We start from the raw sequence: 19,499 nt of genomic DNA on the forward strand, positions 1-19,499 counted from the left end.
AAAATTTGTGATATTTTCAATTGACATATATATGGTTTGTTTCTAGAGATTCCCCTGATGAAGGGCTAAGTTGTAAGCCCGAAATGCATTGGGATTTGCCTTCCGAAATTGTGAATTTTTGCTGAGAAGAAGCAATGTTCTGTTAACCTTTTTTCGTTATTGAGTAAAAACCATATGGACACATGAATTCAGCTTCGACATTAATTTGTGTTTTAAGAGTGGAGAATCAACCATGATGATGATATAAATGTAATACAATTGTGTCATTCTTGAATAATTGTTTCACTTGCCTAGAAAATATTCGTTATAGTCACGTCATTTATTTATGTCTAAATTCTAATATGCCCCACCTGGGCATCGTGTAGTGCACTTGTTTTTCTAAACATTTGTTTAGATTTTCTTTTGACAATGTTGTACACAGGTGGCTGGCAGTGCCATCTTTCAGGTGCACACTAAATTGTTTGAAATTCGATTACTTTTGAGTACACTGTAACATTACAGTTTTAGTTTGAGAATATTGAGTGCATACTTAGCTGCTTTTGTCTCAAGTCTAAAAATAAAACAAGCATATATTTTATATATATAAACCATTGGCCTAGAGTTCAGTTATTGAGTGTGTGAGACCATTTGCTGACTGAGTGTGTACATCAAATGCTTTACACTGTCCTCTGGTACTGCCTTACTGCTCGACCAAGCTACCACTTTAGAGAGTAAGGTCATATCTAACTTTAACCTCTATCAGCCCCTGGGGGACTGTGGACTCTGTACACCCTGTACCTATTAGGGAACAGTATATACAGAGCCACTTTCTCACATTGGTGGATCAGCGGTGGGATACAAACTTGCATTTGTTGGACTACTTGGTTACCATCTGATCACACGACAGAACTCTTAAAAATTGCCTTTAGAATTCTGATTGGTCTTTCCAAAATTACTAAAAGTCTTGCTAGGGCCTTGCTTAAGTCCCATTAGAATTTAGAACAATAAAAGTCACTATAGTCAGGGTAGAGGGTTAGAACTGTCAGGTTAGAATGTCTCAAACAAACCCAGCTATTAGTGATAATAATACCATTGACCTGGTGGAGGAGCTCGACCTCACACCTTACTTACACTTGTCTTTCAAGGAATTGAGGTCCTTATGTAAACTTAAAAAATTACAAATGGGTCTGCATCCAACCAAACTAGGGCTCCAGGAGCTCTTGGCTGAGTATGCTAAGGACCACCCATCTGAACATGGTGATGGCCAGTCAGATGAGGAAAGGGAAACCCCCCTGGGCTATTCCCTAGGGAGGAGAGGGCACCCATACCCTCCCTCTCAAGAATTAGCATCTGGGAACCTAGAGACTACACAGGTGGCACTGGTCCCAGAGAGAACACTGGGGGGGCCCCCAGTGAAGAGGACAGCCTTGTGAGGCTGGCCAAGAGATTAGAGCTAGAGTCCAGGCTCCTGGCTCTAGAAAAAGAAAGGAGAGAGATGGGTTTAGCACCCATCAATGGTGGCAGCAATAACAAAAATAAGGATAGGGAGGAAACTTCTGACCTTAAAATCCCCAAAGGGATTGTCCCTAAATTTGAGGAAGGTGGTGATATCACCAAATGGTTCACAGCCTTTGAGAGGGCTTGTGATATCAGAAAAGTGAAGAAACCTCTCTGGGGGGCACTCCTGTGGGAACCGTTCTCTGGTAACTGTAGAGACAGGCTTCTGACCCTTTCTGGGCCAGAGGCAGGATCCTATGACCTCATGAAGAAAGCTCTGATTGAGGGATTTGGATTCACCACTGAGGAGTATAGAATTGGATTCAGGGGACTCACAAAACCCAGACCCAGTCCTGGATTGATTTTGTAGATTTCTCAGTGAAGACACTGGATGGTTGGTTAGCTGGACATGGTGTGCAGGATTTTACTGGATTGTACAATTTATTCATGAAGGAACATATTTTGAGTAACTGCACAAATGAAAAGTTGCATGAGCATTTGGTAGACCTAGGTCTAATTTCTCCCCAAGAATTGGGAAAGAAGGCAGACCACTGGGTCAAGACTAGGGTGACCAAGACAACCACTGGGGGTGACCAAAAGAAAGTGGTCACAAAACCTCCCCAGGGGAAAGGTGGTGAGAATCCCCAAGATTAAAAGTCTGAGTCTTCCAAAGGGCCCCAAAAACCTGTTCAGGTGGGTGGGACCCAAACTACTCCCTATGTGCCCCAACCATATAGGGGGAAGAACTTTGATCCCTTAAAGGCCTGGTGTAATACCTGTAAAAAGCAGGGACACCTAACTGTAGCTTGCCCCCAAAACAAAGCCCCTAAGGCACCCAGTACAGCTACTCCTGGGGCAGCAAGCATACAAATGGGATCAGAGGTGTACCCTGAGCAAATCTGGGAACACACTGAAGCAAGTTTAGTCTCCTTGGGAGAAGTGGAGTTTGCCACTGTAGCTGTGTGGCCCCCCAACTTAAAGAAATACTTACAGTACCCGTGGGTGAATGGAACTAGGGTAGAAGCTCTGAGGGATACAGGTGCCAGTGTCACTATGGTGAAAGACTCACTGGTTTCCCCTGAGCAATACTTGATTGGGAAGTCTTACCCAGTCACCAACGCTGACAGTGTCACCACTAGTCATCCCATGGCCATGGTAACATTAGGCTGGGGGGTGGGGTTACTGGCCTGAAACAGGTAATGGTCTCTCCAAAGTTGCCAGCTGTCTGTCTGCTTGGAAATGATCTGGAAACCTCAGCCTGGGCTGAGGTTGAACTGAAGGCCCATGCAGCCATGCTGGGCATCCCTGAATTGGTGTGTGTGCAAACCAGAGCACAGAGCAAGAGGAAGGGTGAAAAAGTAGGTCTGGAGTCTGGAATAATGGCCCAGCCAACCAAGAGAAAAGGAAAGAAGACTGGGGAACCAGCTTCTACACAGCAAACCATTCAGGACCCCTCTCCCCAGGGAGAGGATTTGGATACCCTTGAGGGAACTGAGTCCATGGAGCTTGACCCTTACCAGGTTGAACTCTTGGGCCCAGGGGGACCCTCTAGTGAAGAGCTGTGCCAGGGTCAGCGAGACTGTCCCACTCTTGAAAGCCTGAGGCAGCAAGCTGTTTCAGAAGCCAGGGGAGATGTCAGTGGTACCCACAGAGCTTATTGGGAAGAGGGATTACTGTATGCTGAGGCAAGAAACCCCACTCCTGGAGCCACCAGGAGGGTGGTAGTGCCACAGAAGTACAGGGAGTTCCTCCTAACTTTGGCTCATGACATGCCCCTAGCTGGACATCTGGGGCAATCCAAAACTTGGGAAAGGCTAGTGAGTCACTTCTACTGGCCCCAGATGCACCAAAAGGTGAAGGAGTTTGTCAGCTCCCGTGTCACCTGTCAGGCCAGTGGCAAGACAGGTGGCCACCCAAAGGCCCCCCTCATTCCACTACCAGTGTTGGGGGTCCCCTTTGAAAGGGTAGGAGTGGACATTGTGGGTCCACTTGAGCCACCCACAGCCTCAGGGAACAAGTTTATTCTAGTGGTAGTGGATCATGCCACTAGGTACCCTGAAGCAATTCCCCTTAGGACTACTACAGCTCCTGCAGTAGCCAAGGCCCTCCTGGGTGTCTTCACCAGGGTGGGTTTTCCTAAGGAGGTGGTTTCAGACAGAGGTTCCAACTTCATGTCTGCTTACCTAACACACATGTGGAAGGAGTGTGGGGTGCAGTATAAGTTTACTACCCCCTACCACCCACAAACCAATGGCCTTGTTGAGAGATTCAACAAGACATTGAAAGGTATGATCATGGGGCTCCCTGAAAAACTCAAAAGGAGATGGGATGTCCTGTTACCATGCCTGCTTTTCGCTTACAGAGAAGTGCCACGGAAGGGAGTAGGTTTCTCACCCTTTGAACTTCTGTTTGGTCATCCTGTAAGGGGACCACTTTGTCTTGTAAAAGAGGGCTGGGAGAGGCCTCTTCAAGAACCCAAACAAGACATAGTGGACTATGTGCTTGGCCTAAGGTCCAGAATGGCTGAGTACATGGAAAAGGCATCCAAGAACCTTGAGGCCAGCCAGGAGCTCCAGAAGCACTGGTATGACCAAAAAGCTGCACTGGTTGAATTTCAACCTGGGCAACAGGTGTGGGTTTTGGAGCCAGTGGCACCAAGGGCTCTCCAAGATAAATGGAGTGGCCCTTACCCTATCCTAGAAAGAAAGAGTGAGGTCACCTATTTAGTTGACCTGGGCACTAGCAGGACACCCTAAAGGGTCATCCATGTGAACCGCCTTAAACTCTACAATGATAGGGCTGACATCACCATGCTGATGGTGACTGATGAAGAACAGGAAGCAGAGAGTGAACCACTCCCTGATCTCCTATCCTACAGCCCAAAAGATGGGTCAGTAGAGGGTGTGATTTTCTCAGACACCCTCTCTGCCCAACAGCAGACTGACTGCAAGCAAGTCTTGCAACAATATGCTAGCTTCTTTTCCCTGACCCCTGGTCTGACAAACTGGTGTACCCATGATGTGGACACTGGTGACAGTGCACCTGTCAAAAACGAAATCTATCGACAGTCAGATCAAGTCAAGGAAAGCATCAAAGCTGAGGTCAGCAAGATGCTGGAGTTAGGGGTCATTGACCTTCTGAGAGCCCCTGGGCTAGCCCAGTGGTTCTGGTCCCCAAACCTCATCAACAGGGTGAAAAGAGAGAGATGAGGTTCTGTGTGGATTATAGAGGGCTCAACTCTGTCACCAAGACAGCTGCTCACCCTATCCCAAGAGCAGATGAACTGATAGATAAATTGGGGGCTGCCAAATTCCTCAGTACCTTTGACTTAACTGCAGGGTACTGGCAGATTGGAATGGCCCCAGGAGCAAACGAAAAGACAGCATTCTCCACCCCTGATGGGCATTATCAGTTTACTGTGATGCCCTTTGGGTTAAAGAATGCCCCTGCCACCTTCCAGAGGTTGGTGAACCATGTCCTAGCTGGGTTGGAGTCCTTTAGTGCAGCTTATCTTGATGATATTGCTGTCTTTAGCTCCACCTGGCAGGATCACCTGATCCACCTTGGGAAGGTTTTAGAGGCTCTGCAAAATGCAGGTCTCACTATCAAGGCATCCAAATGCCAGATAGGGCAGGGCACTGTGGTGTACTTGGGCCACCTTGTAGGTGGAGGCCAGGTACAGCCCTTACAGCCCAAGATCCAGGCCATCATGGACTGGATAGCTCCAACAACCCAGACCCAAGTCAGGTCATTCCTTGGCTTGACTGGGTACTACAGGAGGTTTGTGAAGGGGTATGGGTCCATTGTGACCCCCCCTCACAGAACTCACCTCCAAGAAAATTCCCAAGAAAGTTAACTGGACAGTTAGTTGTCAAAAGGCTTTTGACACCCTAAAAGAAGCAATGTGCTCAGCACCAATTCTAAAAGCTCCAGATTACGCCAAGCAGTTCATAGTGCAGACTGATGCCTCTGAGCTAGGGATAGGAGCGATCCTATCCCAGACCAATGATGAAGGCCAAGACCAACCTGTTGCTTTTATAAGCAGGAGGCTACTCCCCAGAGAGCAGCGTTGGAGTGCCATTGAGAGGGAGGCCTTTGCTGTGGTTTGGTCCCTGAAGAAGCTGAGGCCATACTTGTTTGGCACCCACTTCCTAGTTCAAACTGACCACAGACCTCTCAGATGGCTAATGCAGATGAAAGGGGAAAATCCAAAACTACTAAGGTGGTCCATCTCCCTACAGGGAATGGACTTTGAAGTGGAACACAGACCAGGGACTGCCCATTCCAATGCAGATGGACTTTCCAGGTTCTTCCACTTAGACAATGAAGACTCCATAGGACAAGGTTAGTCTCATCACCTTTCGTTGGGGGGGGGGGGGGGGGGGGGGGTTGTGTGAGAAAGTGCCATCTTTCTTGCATGGTATGCCCCCACTTTTTGCTAAATGGCTGAATGTACTTTGATTAAGTGTACCCTGGACTCCTGCCAATCAGGTGCCCAGGGCCTATGTTCCTTCCTTAAAACACACAAACTCCAAATTGGCAAACCCTAGCCACATGTCAGCCCCTGGTAAATGGTACCCTAGGTACCCAGGGCCTTGTGGCCAGGGAAGGCCTCTAGGGGCTGCAGCACTCGTTGTGCCACCCTTAGAGGCCCTGTACCCTTACACACACACACACACACTGCCTTTGCAGGCTGAGTGTCTGGGTGCAGGACAAAACAAAGAGTCGACATGGCACACATCTCTGTGTGCCATGCCCATCACCTACAATGCCAAGGCGTATATCAGTCACCCCTCTAGCTGGGTGCCTTACGCCTATGGTGTGGGCACAGGAGCAGGAGCCCTGTGCCCCTACAGTACCCGGGTCCATTCCTGGGCACTGTAAGTGCAGTGCTGCCATTTAAGAGTACATGGTGCTGAGAGCTCGTCAAACACGAGCTCCACAGCACCATAATGGCAACACTGAAGATTGGGAAGTTTGGTATCAAACTTCTGAGCGCATTAAACCCACACTGATGCCAGTGTGGGATTTAATGTACTAAGCACCCCAGAGGGCATCTTAGAGATGCCCCCTTACAGGTGACCTACAATCCACGTCTGCTCTGAGGCTGCCCAGGCTGCCACACAGCAGACACGTTGCTGGACCCCTGGTTGGGAGAGCCCCTGCTCTCCCGGGCCTGCAACAATGCACATCCTGGGTGAGGTGAGAAATCTCCTCCCCCAGGATGAGCAAAGGGAAGCTTCAAAGGCATGCCGCCATTTGGAGTTTCCCCAGGCCACTGCAACCCCCCACTCTGGCGGGAAGCTTGGCCGGAAACCCCATACAAGGACAGGGGATGTGCCAGCCTGCCCACCCCACCCCTCAGGTGGGGGAGGCGAGGTGAAACACATCTCTGGGCTCTCGCCATCTTGAAGATGGGAGGCCCTACCCTATCAGGATTAGGCTACTGCCCCCCTCCCACAGGAGAGAGGCAGGATAGGGGGTGTACCCACCCCACGACAAGGACCCATTGGTCCCTGGCCTTAACCTACCTATAACGCCCCTAAATCTAGTATTTAGGGGCACCCTGAACCTTCCTTCCCCAGATTCCAGATTCGAAAAACTACAAGAAGAGCAAGAAGAACAAAGACCTGCCCTGCAGCTGCTAAAAAGGGAAGAAGACACCAACTGCTTCGGCCCCAGCCCTACCGGCCTGTCGACTCCCGGACCTGCACCAGCGCGGCATCTCTCGTGGCCAGCAACCTCACCAAACCCCGGAGGACCTGGCTACCTTTTGGCTCTAAGCCCCTGGGACTCCCATGAGTAGAGGCTCTACTCAGAAACCTATTTCTAACCCCTGGCAGCAGCCCGGAACCGCTAACCCAGTGTTAAATGGTAGCGGCAGTTTCAGTCGATAACCTTCCAAGTATTTGCCCGGCGATAATCGCCTCTCATACCACTCGATAATTTACCAATAAAAGAGGCAGGCGCCGGAGACTGGAAGGCAGGAAACAAGGTTTTATTCCGTCGGAGCAGAACACATCAGATCAGACAGCAAGGTATCGTCACGAGGTGCTCTAACCGCATCTCTGAGACCTGGTCTCTTATACACTGGTTTATTGCTTTATTACACATAGTACATTCTTGAGATTCTTTTGAAGTACGGGGGAATATCCCCTGGAGCCCCGGTTCAGATCCGATCCCACACATAGATACAGTAGAAGTTCCCACCCTACCCGCAGTGGGAGATGGCTATCGCGCAGCAGGGAATTCCGCTAATTCCCGGGGTGTGTGCAACTGGCCGGGTCTCAGGGGGTAGGGGCTTTGATCTACTGTAATCCCTTTGATGTGGGGTGTTTCCCTTACAGTAGGGGCAGTAAACTGCATCCGCAGGGCTAGGTGATGGCCTGGGACCAGTTCAGACAATGGGGCGCAGAGGAAGGGGGTTATCAAAGGAGAGGCATGACCATGTATGGGTTGTCGGTTGGAAGTGGTTCCGTAGCAGGGTCGCGCAGAAGGAGAGGGTTTATGGCCTGTATGAGAGAGCGGGGGTGGCCGGCGCGCGGGGGATGCTTGCAGCGCCAAGGGAAAACGCTGGCGGTCGAGAGTGAGCGGAGAGAGCGGGGTGCCTAAAATGGCGGCCGTGCATTCGTTGCGCGTGGTGCTGGGGAGGGGCAAGATGGCGCAGATAATGTTCAGTTTGCGAGCTAAATTTCCACAGTCCTCCCTTTTAACATATCTCGCCAGCTTGTCCGGCCAATATTCGCCTTTGTTAGCCTTTCAGTTACAGTATCGTCAATGTTCGTCACACATTTAAAGATACAGAGTCTTTAGGGTAGGCAGGAGTAATCTGACACATTTGTACATTGTCTCATACAGTTTGATGAAGCAGGCGAGGAGGAAGTACATTCAAAGTTACAGTATAGTTGTGTACATGGCTGGTGTTGTATGAATGTTACTATACAAAGTTACATTTTCTTAACTTCTCAGTGTACAGTCGGAAGTGATTGATGCAACATCATGAAAACTTGATAAGAAGATAGTTAATATAATAAGGTGGTTGGGAGAGGATTTTCAACTTTGACATGGGTTCTTCTTTCCAGTGTCCTTGTTTATAAAGAGCTATCACTGGTAAGCTCTCATTGTTGTTCTTCTTTCGTTGGCACTGTTGAGCACCGGCGGTGGAACTAAGGTCCAGCTCAAATCCGATTTCTTCACGTGGCAGGGTGGGACCACTCACTGTTCTTTGATCACAGTCCTGTTCCTTAACACAGTTCACCACAGGTACTTTTGAGACAGGGTGCCGGCCTTTTGTTCCTCGGTAGTAGGTCAAAGTCATAGTCCAAATGAAAGAGGAAGAGAGAATGGGGTGGCATGGGATCAGATCAAAAATGCGGACCAAGGAGAGCAGAATCTTTTCAGCACTGGGCCCATCAATCGGGCCCGACGGGTTAAGACTTCAGGCACGCTGGTCAGTGAGCAGGGGCCTCGATGTAGCCCTTCGCGCTCATCGTTCTGATAATGGTGCCTCGTCTCACGCTCTTGTTGCTTCGTCGCTTCCCCCTTGGTCGATGTCATAGATGTTTTATGATCCGCAGCCAGACTGTGCGTCACATCCGACCCCTCTCTTCCGATGGCTGCAGGTTATCCTTGAATAGGTTATAAGAAACGAAAGTCTTAGAGATCTTGGCAGGGAAGACATTTACGTACTTCATTCTCTCTCCCAACCACTGAGTTGTTGCGGAAATGTTCTTATCTGCTACTACATGATTGGTGCCTATTAGCTCTGATGTTAATGTGTGTGTTACTAATCTATTAATTACTGCGGTGGTGCAGGGTTCTGTGGGTGTCCCTGCCCATCGTCTGGCCTTCTAGGTGTCGGTTTCTGCGCCTTATAATACAAGGTTTGGTAATACCCGTAAGTGTGAGGTGCTACTGTCATGTGTTCATGAGTATCCTTTCCATACAGTAGGTGACCCTTTATCGGTTTAAGACAGGGCCATCAGCTGTTTCGTTCGGGATACTCTGAGACGGCTAGTATAGGGCTGGAGTTATCTCTGGGAGAACAGGGTGCTTTAGACATTCTATTTCGGGCTAACTGGTCAGGGGTAATTCTGAGTGGTGGAGATGGTATCCTTTAAGAACAAAAAACCACTGACATATAGTCCCCGTGTTGAGGGTCAGATTGGGAGACATCAGTCGTCTTACCCGTCCTTTCCTTCTCAGCTGATTAGGCTTAACGTTCGCAGAGAGGAGAGGTAGTAACGTGGTAAAGTATGGTCGTTTTTGTTTCTGTCAGTTTGTTCGAACACCACCGTGTTCAGGCCAATTATACACTTACCAAAGAGGTGTATGTCGTTAATTTATTTAAGAAGAAAAAGAGTGCAAGAGAGAGTCTTTTGCGAGGGAGGGGGAGGGAGAGAGAGAGAGAGGGAGAGAGAGAGAGAGAGAGACGTGTGCATCAAGTAGGCTATTTTGGCATACATACGACACAAAACGAGAGAGAGAGAGAGAGAGATGGGTAAGATAATAGGCCACTTGGTGCACACACAACATGGAGTAGCATGGGTCTGTTCCATGTAAGAAAACACAAGCGGGGAAAATACATAAATTCGGTGATCACGTACACACAAATGTTGGATAGGGTGTGACAGTACATGCATCAAGACGGGGACTCAGGGCTGCGTTGAGCACGGGGACCTTCTCCTTTCCTGTCCTCCATTCCTATGCAATGCTGCGTACCTTTAGTATTTGGTAGTTTATCTTATGGGTTGTCTGACCCTTTATTCTCCTCCCTTTGATCGGTGGACGAGTACTTCAATCATACAATGACGCTCTCTTCAAGTGACCCAAACATGAAATGCATACACATTCATATCGTATAGTCGTAGTACACACGCACAATCACGTCATACAGTTTTCCATGTTCCCAATGATGATCTGTAATTTTTCGCACTATCTCGCAACATTTGTCTATGTTTTCCCTGATATTGAACTTGGTGCGGTCCATGTCCACTCCACTCTTCAGTCGGAACTTCGTCGTGACCTATAGAGGGGAAATAAGAGGGGAGGGGAGGTGCAGTATTCAAAATACCCCAGCGCGCGCAGACACGAAAGGTTCTACCTACCATGTACCAGGCTAGCCGCAGGGGTGGGTAATACCACGGACCCATTATTCTTTAGTTTGAGGCAAAGATGCTCTAGTTCATTCATCTCCTAAATTCGCGTTCCCTGGTCGTGCATGTATTTCTCAATTGGTCGTGTATTATGGTGCAGGATACCATACCTTGCATGCGACATATACCTTAAGTTATAGTTCATTATTGATTTGACAATTCTTGGAAAAAGGGCAGGCGTGATGGGTACAAATTCCGTTAAACAAAAAGATTTTTAGGCAAATTGTGTCTGTATTATCCGTATGCTTTCGCTTAGGAGTAACGATCATTTATTCAAAAGAAAAACCTTCAACAACCTAGATGATTAGTCATGACACTGAGTTCGTAATTCCTTTTTAAGAAGCCCTTTATTTAAAACAATGTCAGTATGGAAATACGGGCCTACAGCCGCCATAGACCGGCCACAGTGTGAGAGGCGTCGAGCAACATGAGCAACACTGGATTAACATAAAAATCGGTTCCCCCCCCCCTCTCCCCCACCGCCATGTGTGGAAGCATCGCATACATGTATATATATCTCTTTTTAACACGAAGGTCACGTGACTGGAACGCCACAAGGAGTTGTAGGCCACTCCTACATCAGCGCCATCTTAGGGCGGGGTCGGGCTAGTGCACAGTCTAAGTCTTTCCATGAATTAGCAGTTGAACCAGAATCCCTTTCGGTAGTTCGAGAACTTTCGTTAGCGTCAACTTTGCGTCACTGCAACCTTGTAGCAATGCCACGGTTTGTTCTTAGGGCGGGGCAGCAGGCGGGTTCTTCCGCCGACGCTTTACTGTCTCACTGTATCAAGCGGAGGCAAGGTGGCTGCCGCCCGGGGGCAAAAAGGGCAATGGTGGTGGTTTTGTCCTTACCGGAAGTCCGCAGGAGTCGAACGTCAAATGACTCCAACCAATTCTGCAAGGCTGAGGGGAGCGTTCTGTCAAGGGTGGGGCCCATGCCCTAGCAAACAAGCTTTCGAGTCCAGAATTGTCTCACGGTGGGCCAGGCCTGGAACCGGAGGGGTCGACCGCCGGAGTTCAAGGGCAGCAGTAGCAGCAGCTCTTCGGTACAGTCACCGGAGAGGAGCCAGCAGCAGTAACAGCAGCAGTTCGGGTGGTGCTGCCACCGGAGTGGCATCAGTTGCAGCGACAACAGCAGTCCGGAGGACATCATCATCGGAGTGGGCCCCTACTTACTTGGCTGCGGGGGCCCACTCCCCGCGTCGGGTGCTAGCGGCAGTCCTGGTGAACCCTGTCCTTGGGTGGTTGCCTGGCGGCCGCGTGCAGGGGTGCCGGCTCAGCCGGACGGCGAATGAAGTGGCAGGGCGCAACCCAGCTGGCCGACGTGTGAAAGGTGTGGTTTGGGGTGCCCTCATCTGCTGGCGAGCCTCCACCTGGGGAGGTGGGGGAGGTCCGTCCGCGTCGCCTCCCCCCGCCAGGGCACCCTCCGTTATTGAAGGAAGAAGTGACTGGGAAGACCCGCACAGCGTGCCAGGGTGAAATTCAGCAGGCCGATGAAAAAGATGGCTAGGTGCAGCTTAGCTGGCCGGTGAGTGAAAGACGGTTGGGGTGCCTGGCAAGCCTCCACCTGGGGAGGTGGGGGAGGTCCGTCCGCGTCGCCTCCCCCCGCCAGGGCACCAGCCCTCCGGCGCTTCGTATAGCCTCCGGCCTATTCGCACAATCGGCCGCCACTGATGTCAAGGGACTCCTGCATGGCTTTTATAGCCCAAAATCAACTAAAAGGGACCGCCCAAAACAGGCCAATGTTGCAACTTCGAGGAAGGAGAGGCGAGGACGGTGTCACGTGGACGAAAATGTTTTGGGATGCAGGTCGCAGCAGACTGTCATGTAAATAGTTGTTTAAAACATGTTCTAACCTGTTCATTTTTGCCGGAATGTTGTTATACTTATAATTTATTAAAAATGTTTGACCATACTATTTTGCTGGAGCGTTGTACGTATCAGCGATCTGGTTAGCGTATTCGGCGTTGCTCGATTGCACGTGATCCTAATCAAGTGTGGTGGCGTTGATGGTGGGTATCAACAAACTTCCGGTTGTGTCTATTGGGGTCCCTATTTTTGTTCAGTTCCAAAAGGACTGGGCACTGGGATTTCCAGTGTCCGAACCCTCTACAGAACGCACATTGGTTCCCATCTAAGTCTCTCCGTCCGTTGTAGGGTGTAGGTGTATGGTCTCTAGGGGGTAGCTTTCTAGGGGCGGTTGGTTGGTAGTTCTCCTTCGGGGGTTCCCTTCCTATTGTCACCCCTTGCAATTGTGCTATCATCACCCTCTCCTTTAATTCCTTTTTCTTCTTCTCTGACGCCCTATCGTTCTCGTTTTTCTGGTTTTCGTAGTATTGGGCCATCTGGAGAATTGCTGCGGGTTTGGAGGCTGCCCAACTACTCTCGCTGGTCTGTAGTTTCTGGGAAACTTCTGGCGACAGACCCTTTACATAATTCTGGACAAAGAGGTGGTGTCCGGTTGCGGTGGTCATGTCTTGGCCACTGTAGTCGGAAAACACCGTCTCGAATCGGGAGAAGTATTCAGACACGTCTTCCTGGGGTTTCTGGCGGCAAGCCGTCACTATCGACCAGTCTACCTTTCTTTCAGGGATTAGAGTCTTCAGCTTTTGTACAATCTTATCTGGGAGCTCTAGGATGGCTTTCGGGGGTTTCTGTCCTGGTTCTCGCTGTTTATCTATGGTATCGAGTTGTACCCAGGTATATCCGAACGGCTCAGCGTGGTCAACTTTCCGGATTTGTTTCCACACATCAGCCGGCAGACATAGCCCAAAGAACAAGTCGATATCTGCTAGCGTCATTATCGTTGAGCCTAAGGCTGTACCTAATTCAGTGTAGAAGGCAGTCGGGTTCTTTCTCAAGTCGGGTAGGGTCTTTCTAAAGGTCAAAATATCTTGCCGGTCCCACGGCTGGTAGACCCAGTTATATACAACCCTTCCCTTCGCATCTTGGTGGTTGATGTCGTCGTGTGTTCCCTGACCCCGTGGGGGGACCCAGTAGGGGGCAGCTTCTTTAATGGGCATCATGGCATCGGCCCTTCCTCCCTGGGGTTTAGTTGCTATGGGGGTTTCTGTTTTGGTTGTTTGTCCATGTTCTTTAAGGTGTCGGTAGACCTCGAGTGTACGAGTGAAGAGGTTCGCTACATCGCCCTCTCTTTCTTCTCCGATGTCTACCTTTCTATATAGGGCCGCTAAGCCTTCGGGACCTTTATCGTGGTACCTATCCTCATATGCATTCAGGGCGTGATAACAGAGCCGTACGACAAAGTGTCGTCTGCGGTTGTCGGCATACGATTTATACACGTCCGTTATATACTCCTCACTTTCTTTTCGCTCCACCAGCGTCCCTACTATCTTGTCAATTCCTGCTCGTTCATCTTTAGTTAATCGATTCATTCTGGTGGAATCGTTCTTTCTCATCTCATGGTCATCTAGCGTTGTAGCCGACGTTGGGTTCAGTACAAGAGGCTCAGCCGGCGCGGAGGCCGTGAGGGCCGAGGCCCCTGTACTGCTTTCGTTCGTGTTCGGGGGTTGTGGGTGTTGCACTACTGATTGGGAGGGTGCATACGGAGGGGGCATGTAAATGGTCGGGGGACCTAACAGTAATTCGTCATTCGTTTGCTGCTTGGAGGGCAACACAGGGTAGAGCAAAGAAGGGGTCCTAACAGCGTACTGGCCTGAGGTTTCGGGCTCCTGTCTTAGTTTAGTTTCCCTTCTCTCCTTTATGTCTTCTTCTAACTTTTTAGCGGCAAGGTGAGCTGCCTTTCGTAATTCCTTTTCTGCTTTTACTTCTTCCCTCTTTTTCCGTTGCGTCGCTTCTTTGCGCCACATGCCAATACTGTCAAGCATAGTAGGCGTCGTCTTATTGCTACGCAGAGCTATTTCTAGCGCTTCTATCTTATGGTCGTCGAAGGATCCCATCAGTGGCCACTGACTTTCGGGCTCCTTCTTGGTATATTTATGCCACAGCTTGCTATAAGCCACGGCGACTAGTCCATATTTAGTGAACATGTCCTTATTAGGGGTGCCTTCCAGTGGAGCCGGGTGGTTCACCTCTAATAAGCGGTCCGGGCAGAACCAACTACCAATCAGTGGGGAGAAGATAGGCATGACGGGTTTCAACGGGGACAAAAGTCAGCACTACCTATCTTTTCACTGCTTGCAAAGACTAGACAGAATATCTCTATTCCTCGTTATTTGTAAGCAGAGAATACCTCCAAAGAACCAATATCGAACAACTAGTGTTCGGACAATCAATCAATCAATCAATGGGGAGATAAAGATAGGCACGACGGGTTTCAATGGGGACAAAAGTCTGCGTTACCTACCCTTCACTATTTGCAAAGACTAGACAGAATATTCCTATTCTACGTTATTTGCAAACAGAGAATATCTCAAAAAGCACTATTCTTCAAAACAATCAATGTTCGGACAATCAATCAATGGGGAGATAAAGATAGGCACGACGGGTTTCAATGGGGACAAAAGTCTGCGTTACCTACCCTTCACTATCTGCAAAGGGAGAGAGAGAGAGTATTTCTACTCCTCCCCGTTTGTAGACAGCGAATATCTCAAAAAGAACAATCAATGAGCAATACTAGTATTCAAACAATCAATCAATTATTTCGCACTTTTGTCGTGTTTCACGACCTTACCCGGACCGCATGGACAGTTTCTCGTCTTCCGCCTCCAGCGCCCGATCGTCCTCTATTCTCCGTATTTGCCGCGGCACTCCTGATGGTTCCCAGTCAGGACCGTAGATCACTCGAGAGAGGTCTGCTCGGAACCAGTGAAGTTCGGATGATCGGCTGCCAGACGAGGGTCTATTGGGCAGGAGCTCTCCCGATCGTTGCAGTCGTTCACTCTGTCGTCGGGACCTCTCCCACTGGATCCACGTGTCGCTGATGGGCCCCACGTTTGGGACGCCAATTGTTAAATGGTAGCGGCAGTTTCAGTCGATAACCTTCCAAGTATTTGCCCGGCGATAATCGCCTCTCATACCACTCGATAATTTACCAATAAAAGAGGCAGGCGCCGGAGACTGGAAGGCAGGAAACAAGGTTTTATTCCGTCGGAGCAGAACACATCAGATCAGACAGCAAGGTATCGTCACGAGGTGCTCTAACCGCATCTCTGAGACCTGGTCTCTTATACACTGGTTTATTGCTTTATTACACATAGTACATTCTTGAGATTCTTTTGAAGTACGGGGGAATATCCCCTGGAGCCCCGGTTCAGATCCGATCCCACACATAGATACAGTAGAAGTTCCCACCCTACCCGCAGTGGGAGATGGCTATCGCGCAGCAGGGAATTCCGCTAATTCCCGGGGTGTGTGCAACTGGCCGGGTCTCAGGGGGTAGGGGCTTTGATCTACTGTAATCCCTTTGATGTGGGGTGTTTCCCTTACAGTAGGGGCAGTAAACTGCATCCGCAGGGCTAGGTGATGGCCTGGGACCAGTTCAGACAATGGGGCGCAGAGGAAGGGGGTTATCAAAGGAGAGGCATGACCATGTATGGGTTGTCGGTTGGAAGTGGTTCCGTAGCAGGGTCGCGCAGAAGGAGAGGGTTTATGGCCTGTATGAGAGAGCGGGGGTGGCCGGCGCGCGGGGGATGCTTGCAGCGCCAAGGGAAAACGCTGGCGGTCGAGAGTGAGCGGAGAGAGCGGGGTGCCTAAAATGGCGGCCGTGCATTCGTTGCGCGTGGTGCTGGGGAGGGGCAAGATGGCGCAGATAATGTTCAGTTTGCGAGCTAAATTTCCACACCAGCACACTCTGCACCAGCCAAGCCTGGCCAGTGCCGGAGTGGACAAAGACCCTGAGGACGACCCCACGGCGACTGTGACCCCGAGTCCGGCACCCAAGGACCCCCTTCGACATTCCGGAAGAAGCCTGCAGCCTCAGAACAGAGTGCCACCCCAACCGCGATCAACAAGAGGGTAAGATTTCCGACATCAAAAGGCACCCCTGCACCCGGCGCCCTGCGGCCCCCTGTGCCCAATCCCGGGGTACCCACCTAACCTACAACTACCCAACTTACCTCTCGAAGTGGTGGTGGCACCTGAAGCATCCTCGTCCCCGAGCTTGCAGCCTTTTTCCTAACCGGAACATTCCCATTGATTTCCATTGAGCGCCCGACGGCTCAAAAGCACCCTGCACCCAGCCGCCCGAGTGGCCCTGGCAGTGCAATCTCTACACTAGCCTACTTCCCCACTTGCCCTGAGTGAGTGACCAGGAGCCCAGCTCCCACAGCCGCGTGGCCTGCTAGTCAGCAGCCACCAAACCAGGCCCCCCTATTCCTCATAGGCTAACATTGGGCCTAACTCTCTCTGCACCCGGCTGTCCTGAAACCGCTGAGGGTGAACTGACTGTACCTACCTGACACTGGGAGACCCCTGAGTCTATGCCCAGAACTTCAACTCTGCCAGTCGAGAACTTACCCTTAAACCGCGATCTTCATTTTCCTCATAGGGCAACATTGGCTGGCTTTTTCTTGGAAATTCTTCTAAGTGTGAACTTTTCAAAACTCAAAATATTCACCAAAAATCAGCTGAGTATCAAAAACGAATTTACTCACCTGCTCTTAGGTGAGCTCCCAGTGCTGGATCTTGGTGCCCAGCACTGACTCTGAAAAGTACCCACAACTACACTTACCTTTAACTCCTTTTTCTTCCATAGGAAACCATTGACTGCTTTTCTGTGAAATTTCTTCTAAGTGTTGATTTCTGCAATCTTGAAATATTCTTTTAAAATCGTACAATTTCTGCAAACGTAATTACTTACCTGTTTCTGATAAAGACCCCAGTGCTGAGTCTAGGTACCCAGACCTGGATTACAAAAGTAACGATAAAGTACTCTACCTGCAACTTGAATTTCTTGCCATAGAGATCCATTGAATGTTTTCTTTGAAATATTTTCTAAGTATCAACTTTTGAAATAGCTAAATATTATTTAAAAATCAGTACAGTAATTAAGTCGACTTTCACCACTTGATTCTGAATATTGTCCCAGGGCTGGATCTAGGAACCAGACCTGGAATTCCAAAAGTAATCTGAAAAGTAATTTATTACAAATAACCTGAATTTACCATTGAGCTCAATGCATTGTTATGTTTAGGAAATAGGATTGTTTATTGCAACCAACTGTGACTATTTACAAAAATCCATTGCTTATTGCAAAAGTATTTATATTCAACCTCTCATTCTGAGAAAGTATATTTTTATTCCCTTTGTGGTTCTAAAAATAAAACAAGCATATATTTTATATATATAAACCATTGACCTAGAGTTCAGTTATTGAGTGTGTGAGACCATTTGCTGACTGAGTGTGTACATCAAATGCTTTACACTGTCCTCTGGTACTGCCTTACTGCTCGACCAAGCTACCACTTTAGAGAGTAAGGTCATATCTAACTTTAACCTCTATCAGCCCCTGGGGGACTGTGGACTCTGTACACCCTGTACCTGTTAGGGAACAGTATATACAGAGCCACTTTCTCACAGATAGGGGTTGGGTAGGTTACCAGAGGATATTTTTTGCCCTGCACCTGACCTCTGAGTGAGGCTCTTGAGGCACCTTTTGCCCGCAACACATTCGCGGCCCCTTGTTAAATGACAGTGGTTGCTGATTGGCCGCCTGGGTCAAAGTACCCATTACCGCCTGCCCCTATGTGCAAATCCTTTGTCAAACCTCTTTCTGTCATTTGTCATCACTTTCTGAATCTTGAGTTTGCCCTTGATAGCACTCATCACTCTCTCTGCTAACTCTACTCCCTTGGACTCCCTCTTTCTATTATCCCCTGGGAACTGTTTGTTATCCCTGAAAGGCTGGCGGAGCTGTGGGTACCAGTGACCCATTCAACCACCACATAATAGCACCTTTCCAATGTCTTCCCACTCTTATTTCGGAGTTGAACCCTTGCACCACTCAATATTCCCCGATTATGCTTTTTACTCACACAGACCCTTAACAGCTGCTAGGGTCACCTGACCGATAGTAATGTGTCTTACTACCCTCTCTGCTATTTGAAAGGATAAAACGCCTTTAGTTGCCTCTGCCCTAAACTGCTTTCTTTCTTATAACTATACCCTGGATTGGTCTCATTTCAGATATCCTACTTCTGATCCATGGTTGTTGGAAAACTGTGGGGTTACGTATTTGTGTTGTATCAACTGGCATTTAGTGGGCCTTCATACATTTTAGTCTCACTGTTTCACGTTTGCAATTTCGGTAACCATCCACAAGTCGATAGTTATCACATGTTGTCAGCGAAAAGGCCTTATCCCTTACAATACAGAAGTTCAAGATACTACAACAAACATGTTTCTTCTCCTTACTGTTCAGAAAATTAAATTTACCATTAGACCCTCATAAGAGGAGAGAGCTATGAGAAAAGAAGGGAATAACTTTTCTTTTGAAATGAAACCGATTATGGCATGAATACCTGGGAATTGAGGTGTAACACATTGATGCTCACTTTGATTGGTGTGATATTAGTGGGACAAGCATGCACAAGGCTTGCATTCAGTACAGCAATACACATAGCAATCTGGTGGCACTTTAAGATGGATTTATAAGATTCTTTCTTTAACAGAGCCTGTTATAACTAAAATATTTCATTTCCACAGAGTGATGTAAATGACAAGCAAGCCGCGGTGAAAATGAAAATGTTTGGCAAACTCACCAGAGACAAGTTTGAGTGGCATCCTGAGAAGCTGTTATGCAAAAGGTTCAATATTCCGGATCCATATCCTGGGTATGCTGGCATTTATTTAGATTGACTTCTGGTATGCTGTGTTGACTGATGACATTTTGAGAGTTTTTCTGTTAATAAGTGTCTAAAGCCTTTGTATGTTGTCCATTCCATTAAA

At 48.8% G+C, this 19,499-nt stretch overlaps 1 protein-coding gene across 1 annotated transcript in view; it reads left to right on the plus strand.

Annotated features, from left to right (window-relative positions):
• Positions 1 to 19,499, plus strand: part of GPATCH1 (G-patch domain containing 1) — a 366,682-nt gene that overhangs the window by 188,307 nt on the left and 158,876 nt on the right. The window contains exon 13 of the mRNA XM_085636704.1: positions 19,257 to 19,384. Coding sequence (XP_085492830.1) covers positions 19,257 to 19,384 — 128 coding nt within the window. The remainder of the gene's footprint in view (positions 1 to 19,256; positions 19,385 to 19,499) is intronic.

This window comes from Triturus cristatus, chromosome 12, assembly GCF_964204655.1.
Source record: "Triturus cristatus chromosome 12, aTriCri1.1, whole genome shotgun sequence".
Classification (NCBI taxonomy): domain Eukaryota; kingdom Metazoa; phylum Chordata; class Amphibia; order Caudata; family Salamandridae; genus Triturus; species Triturus cristatus.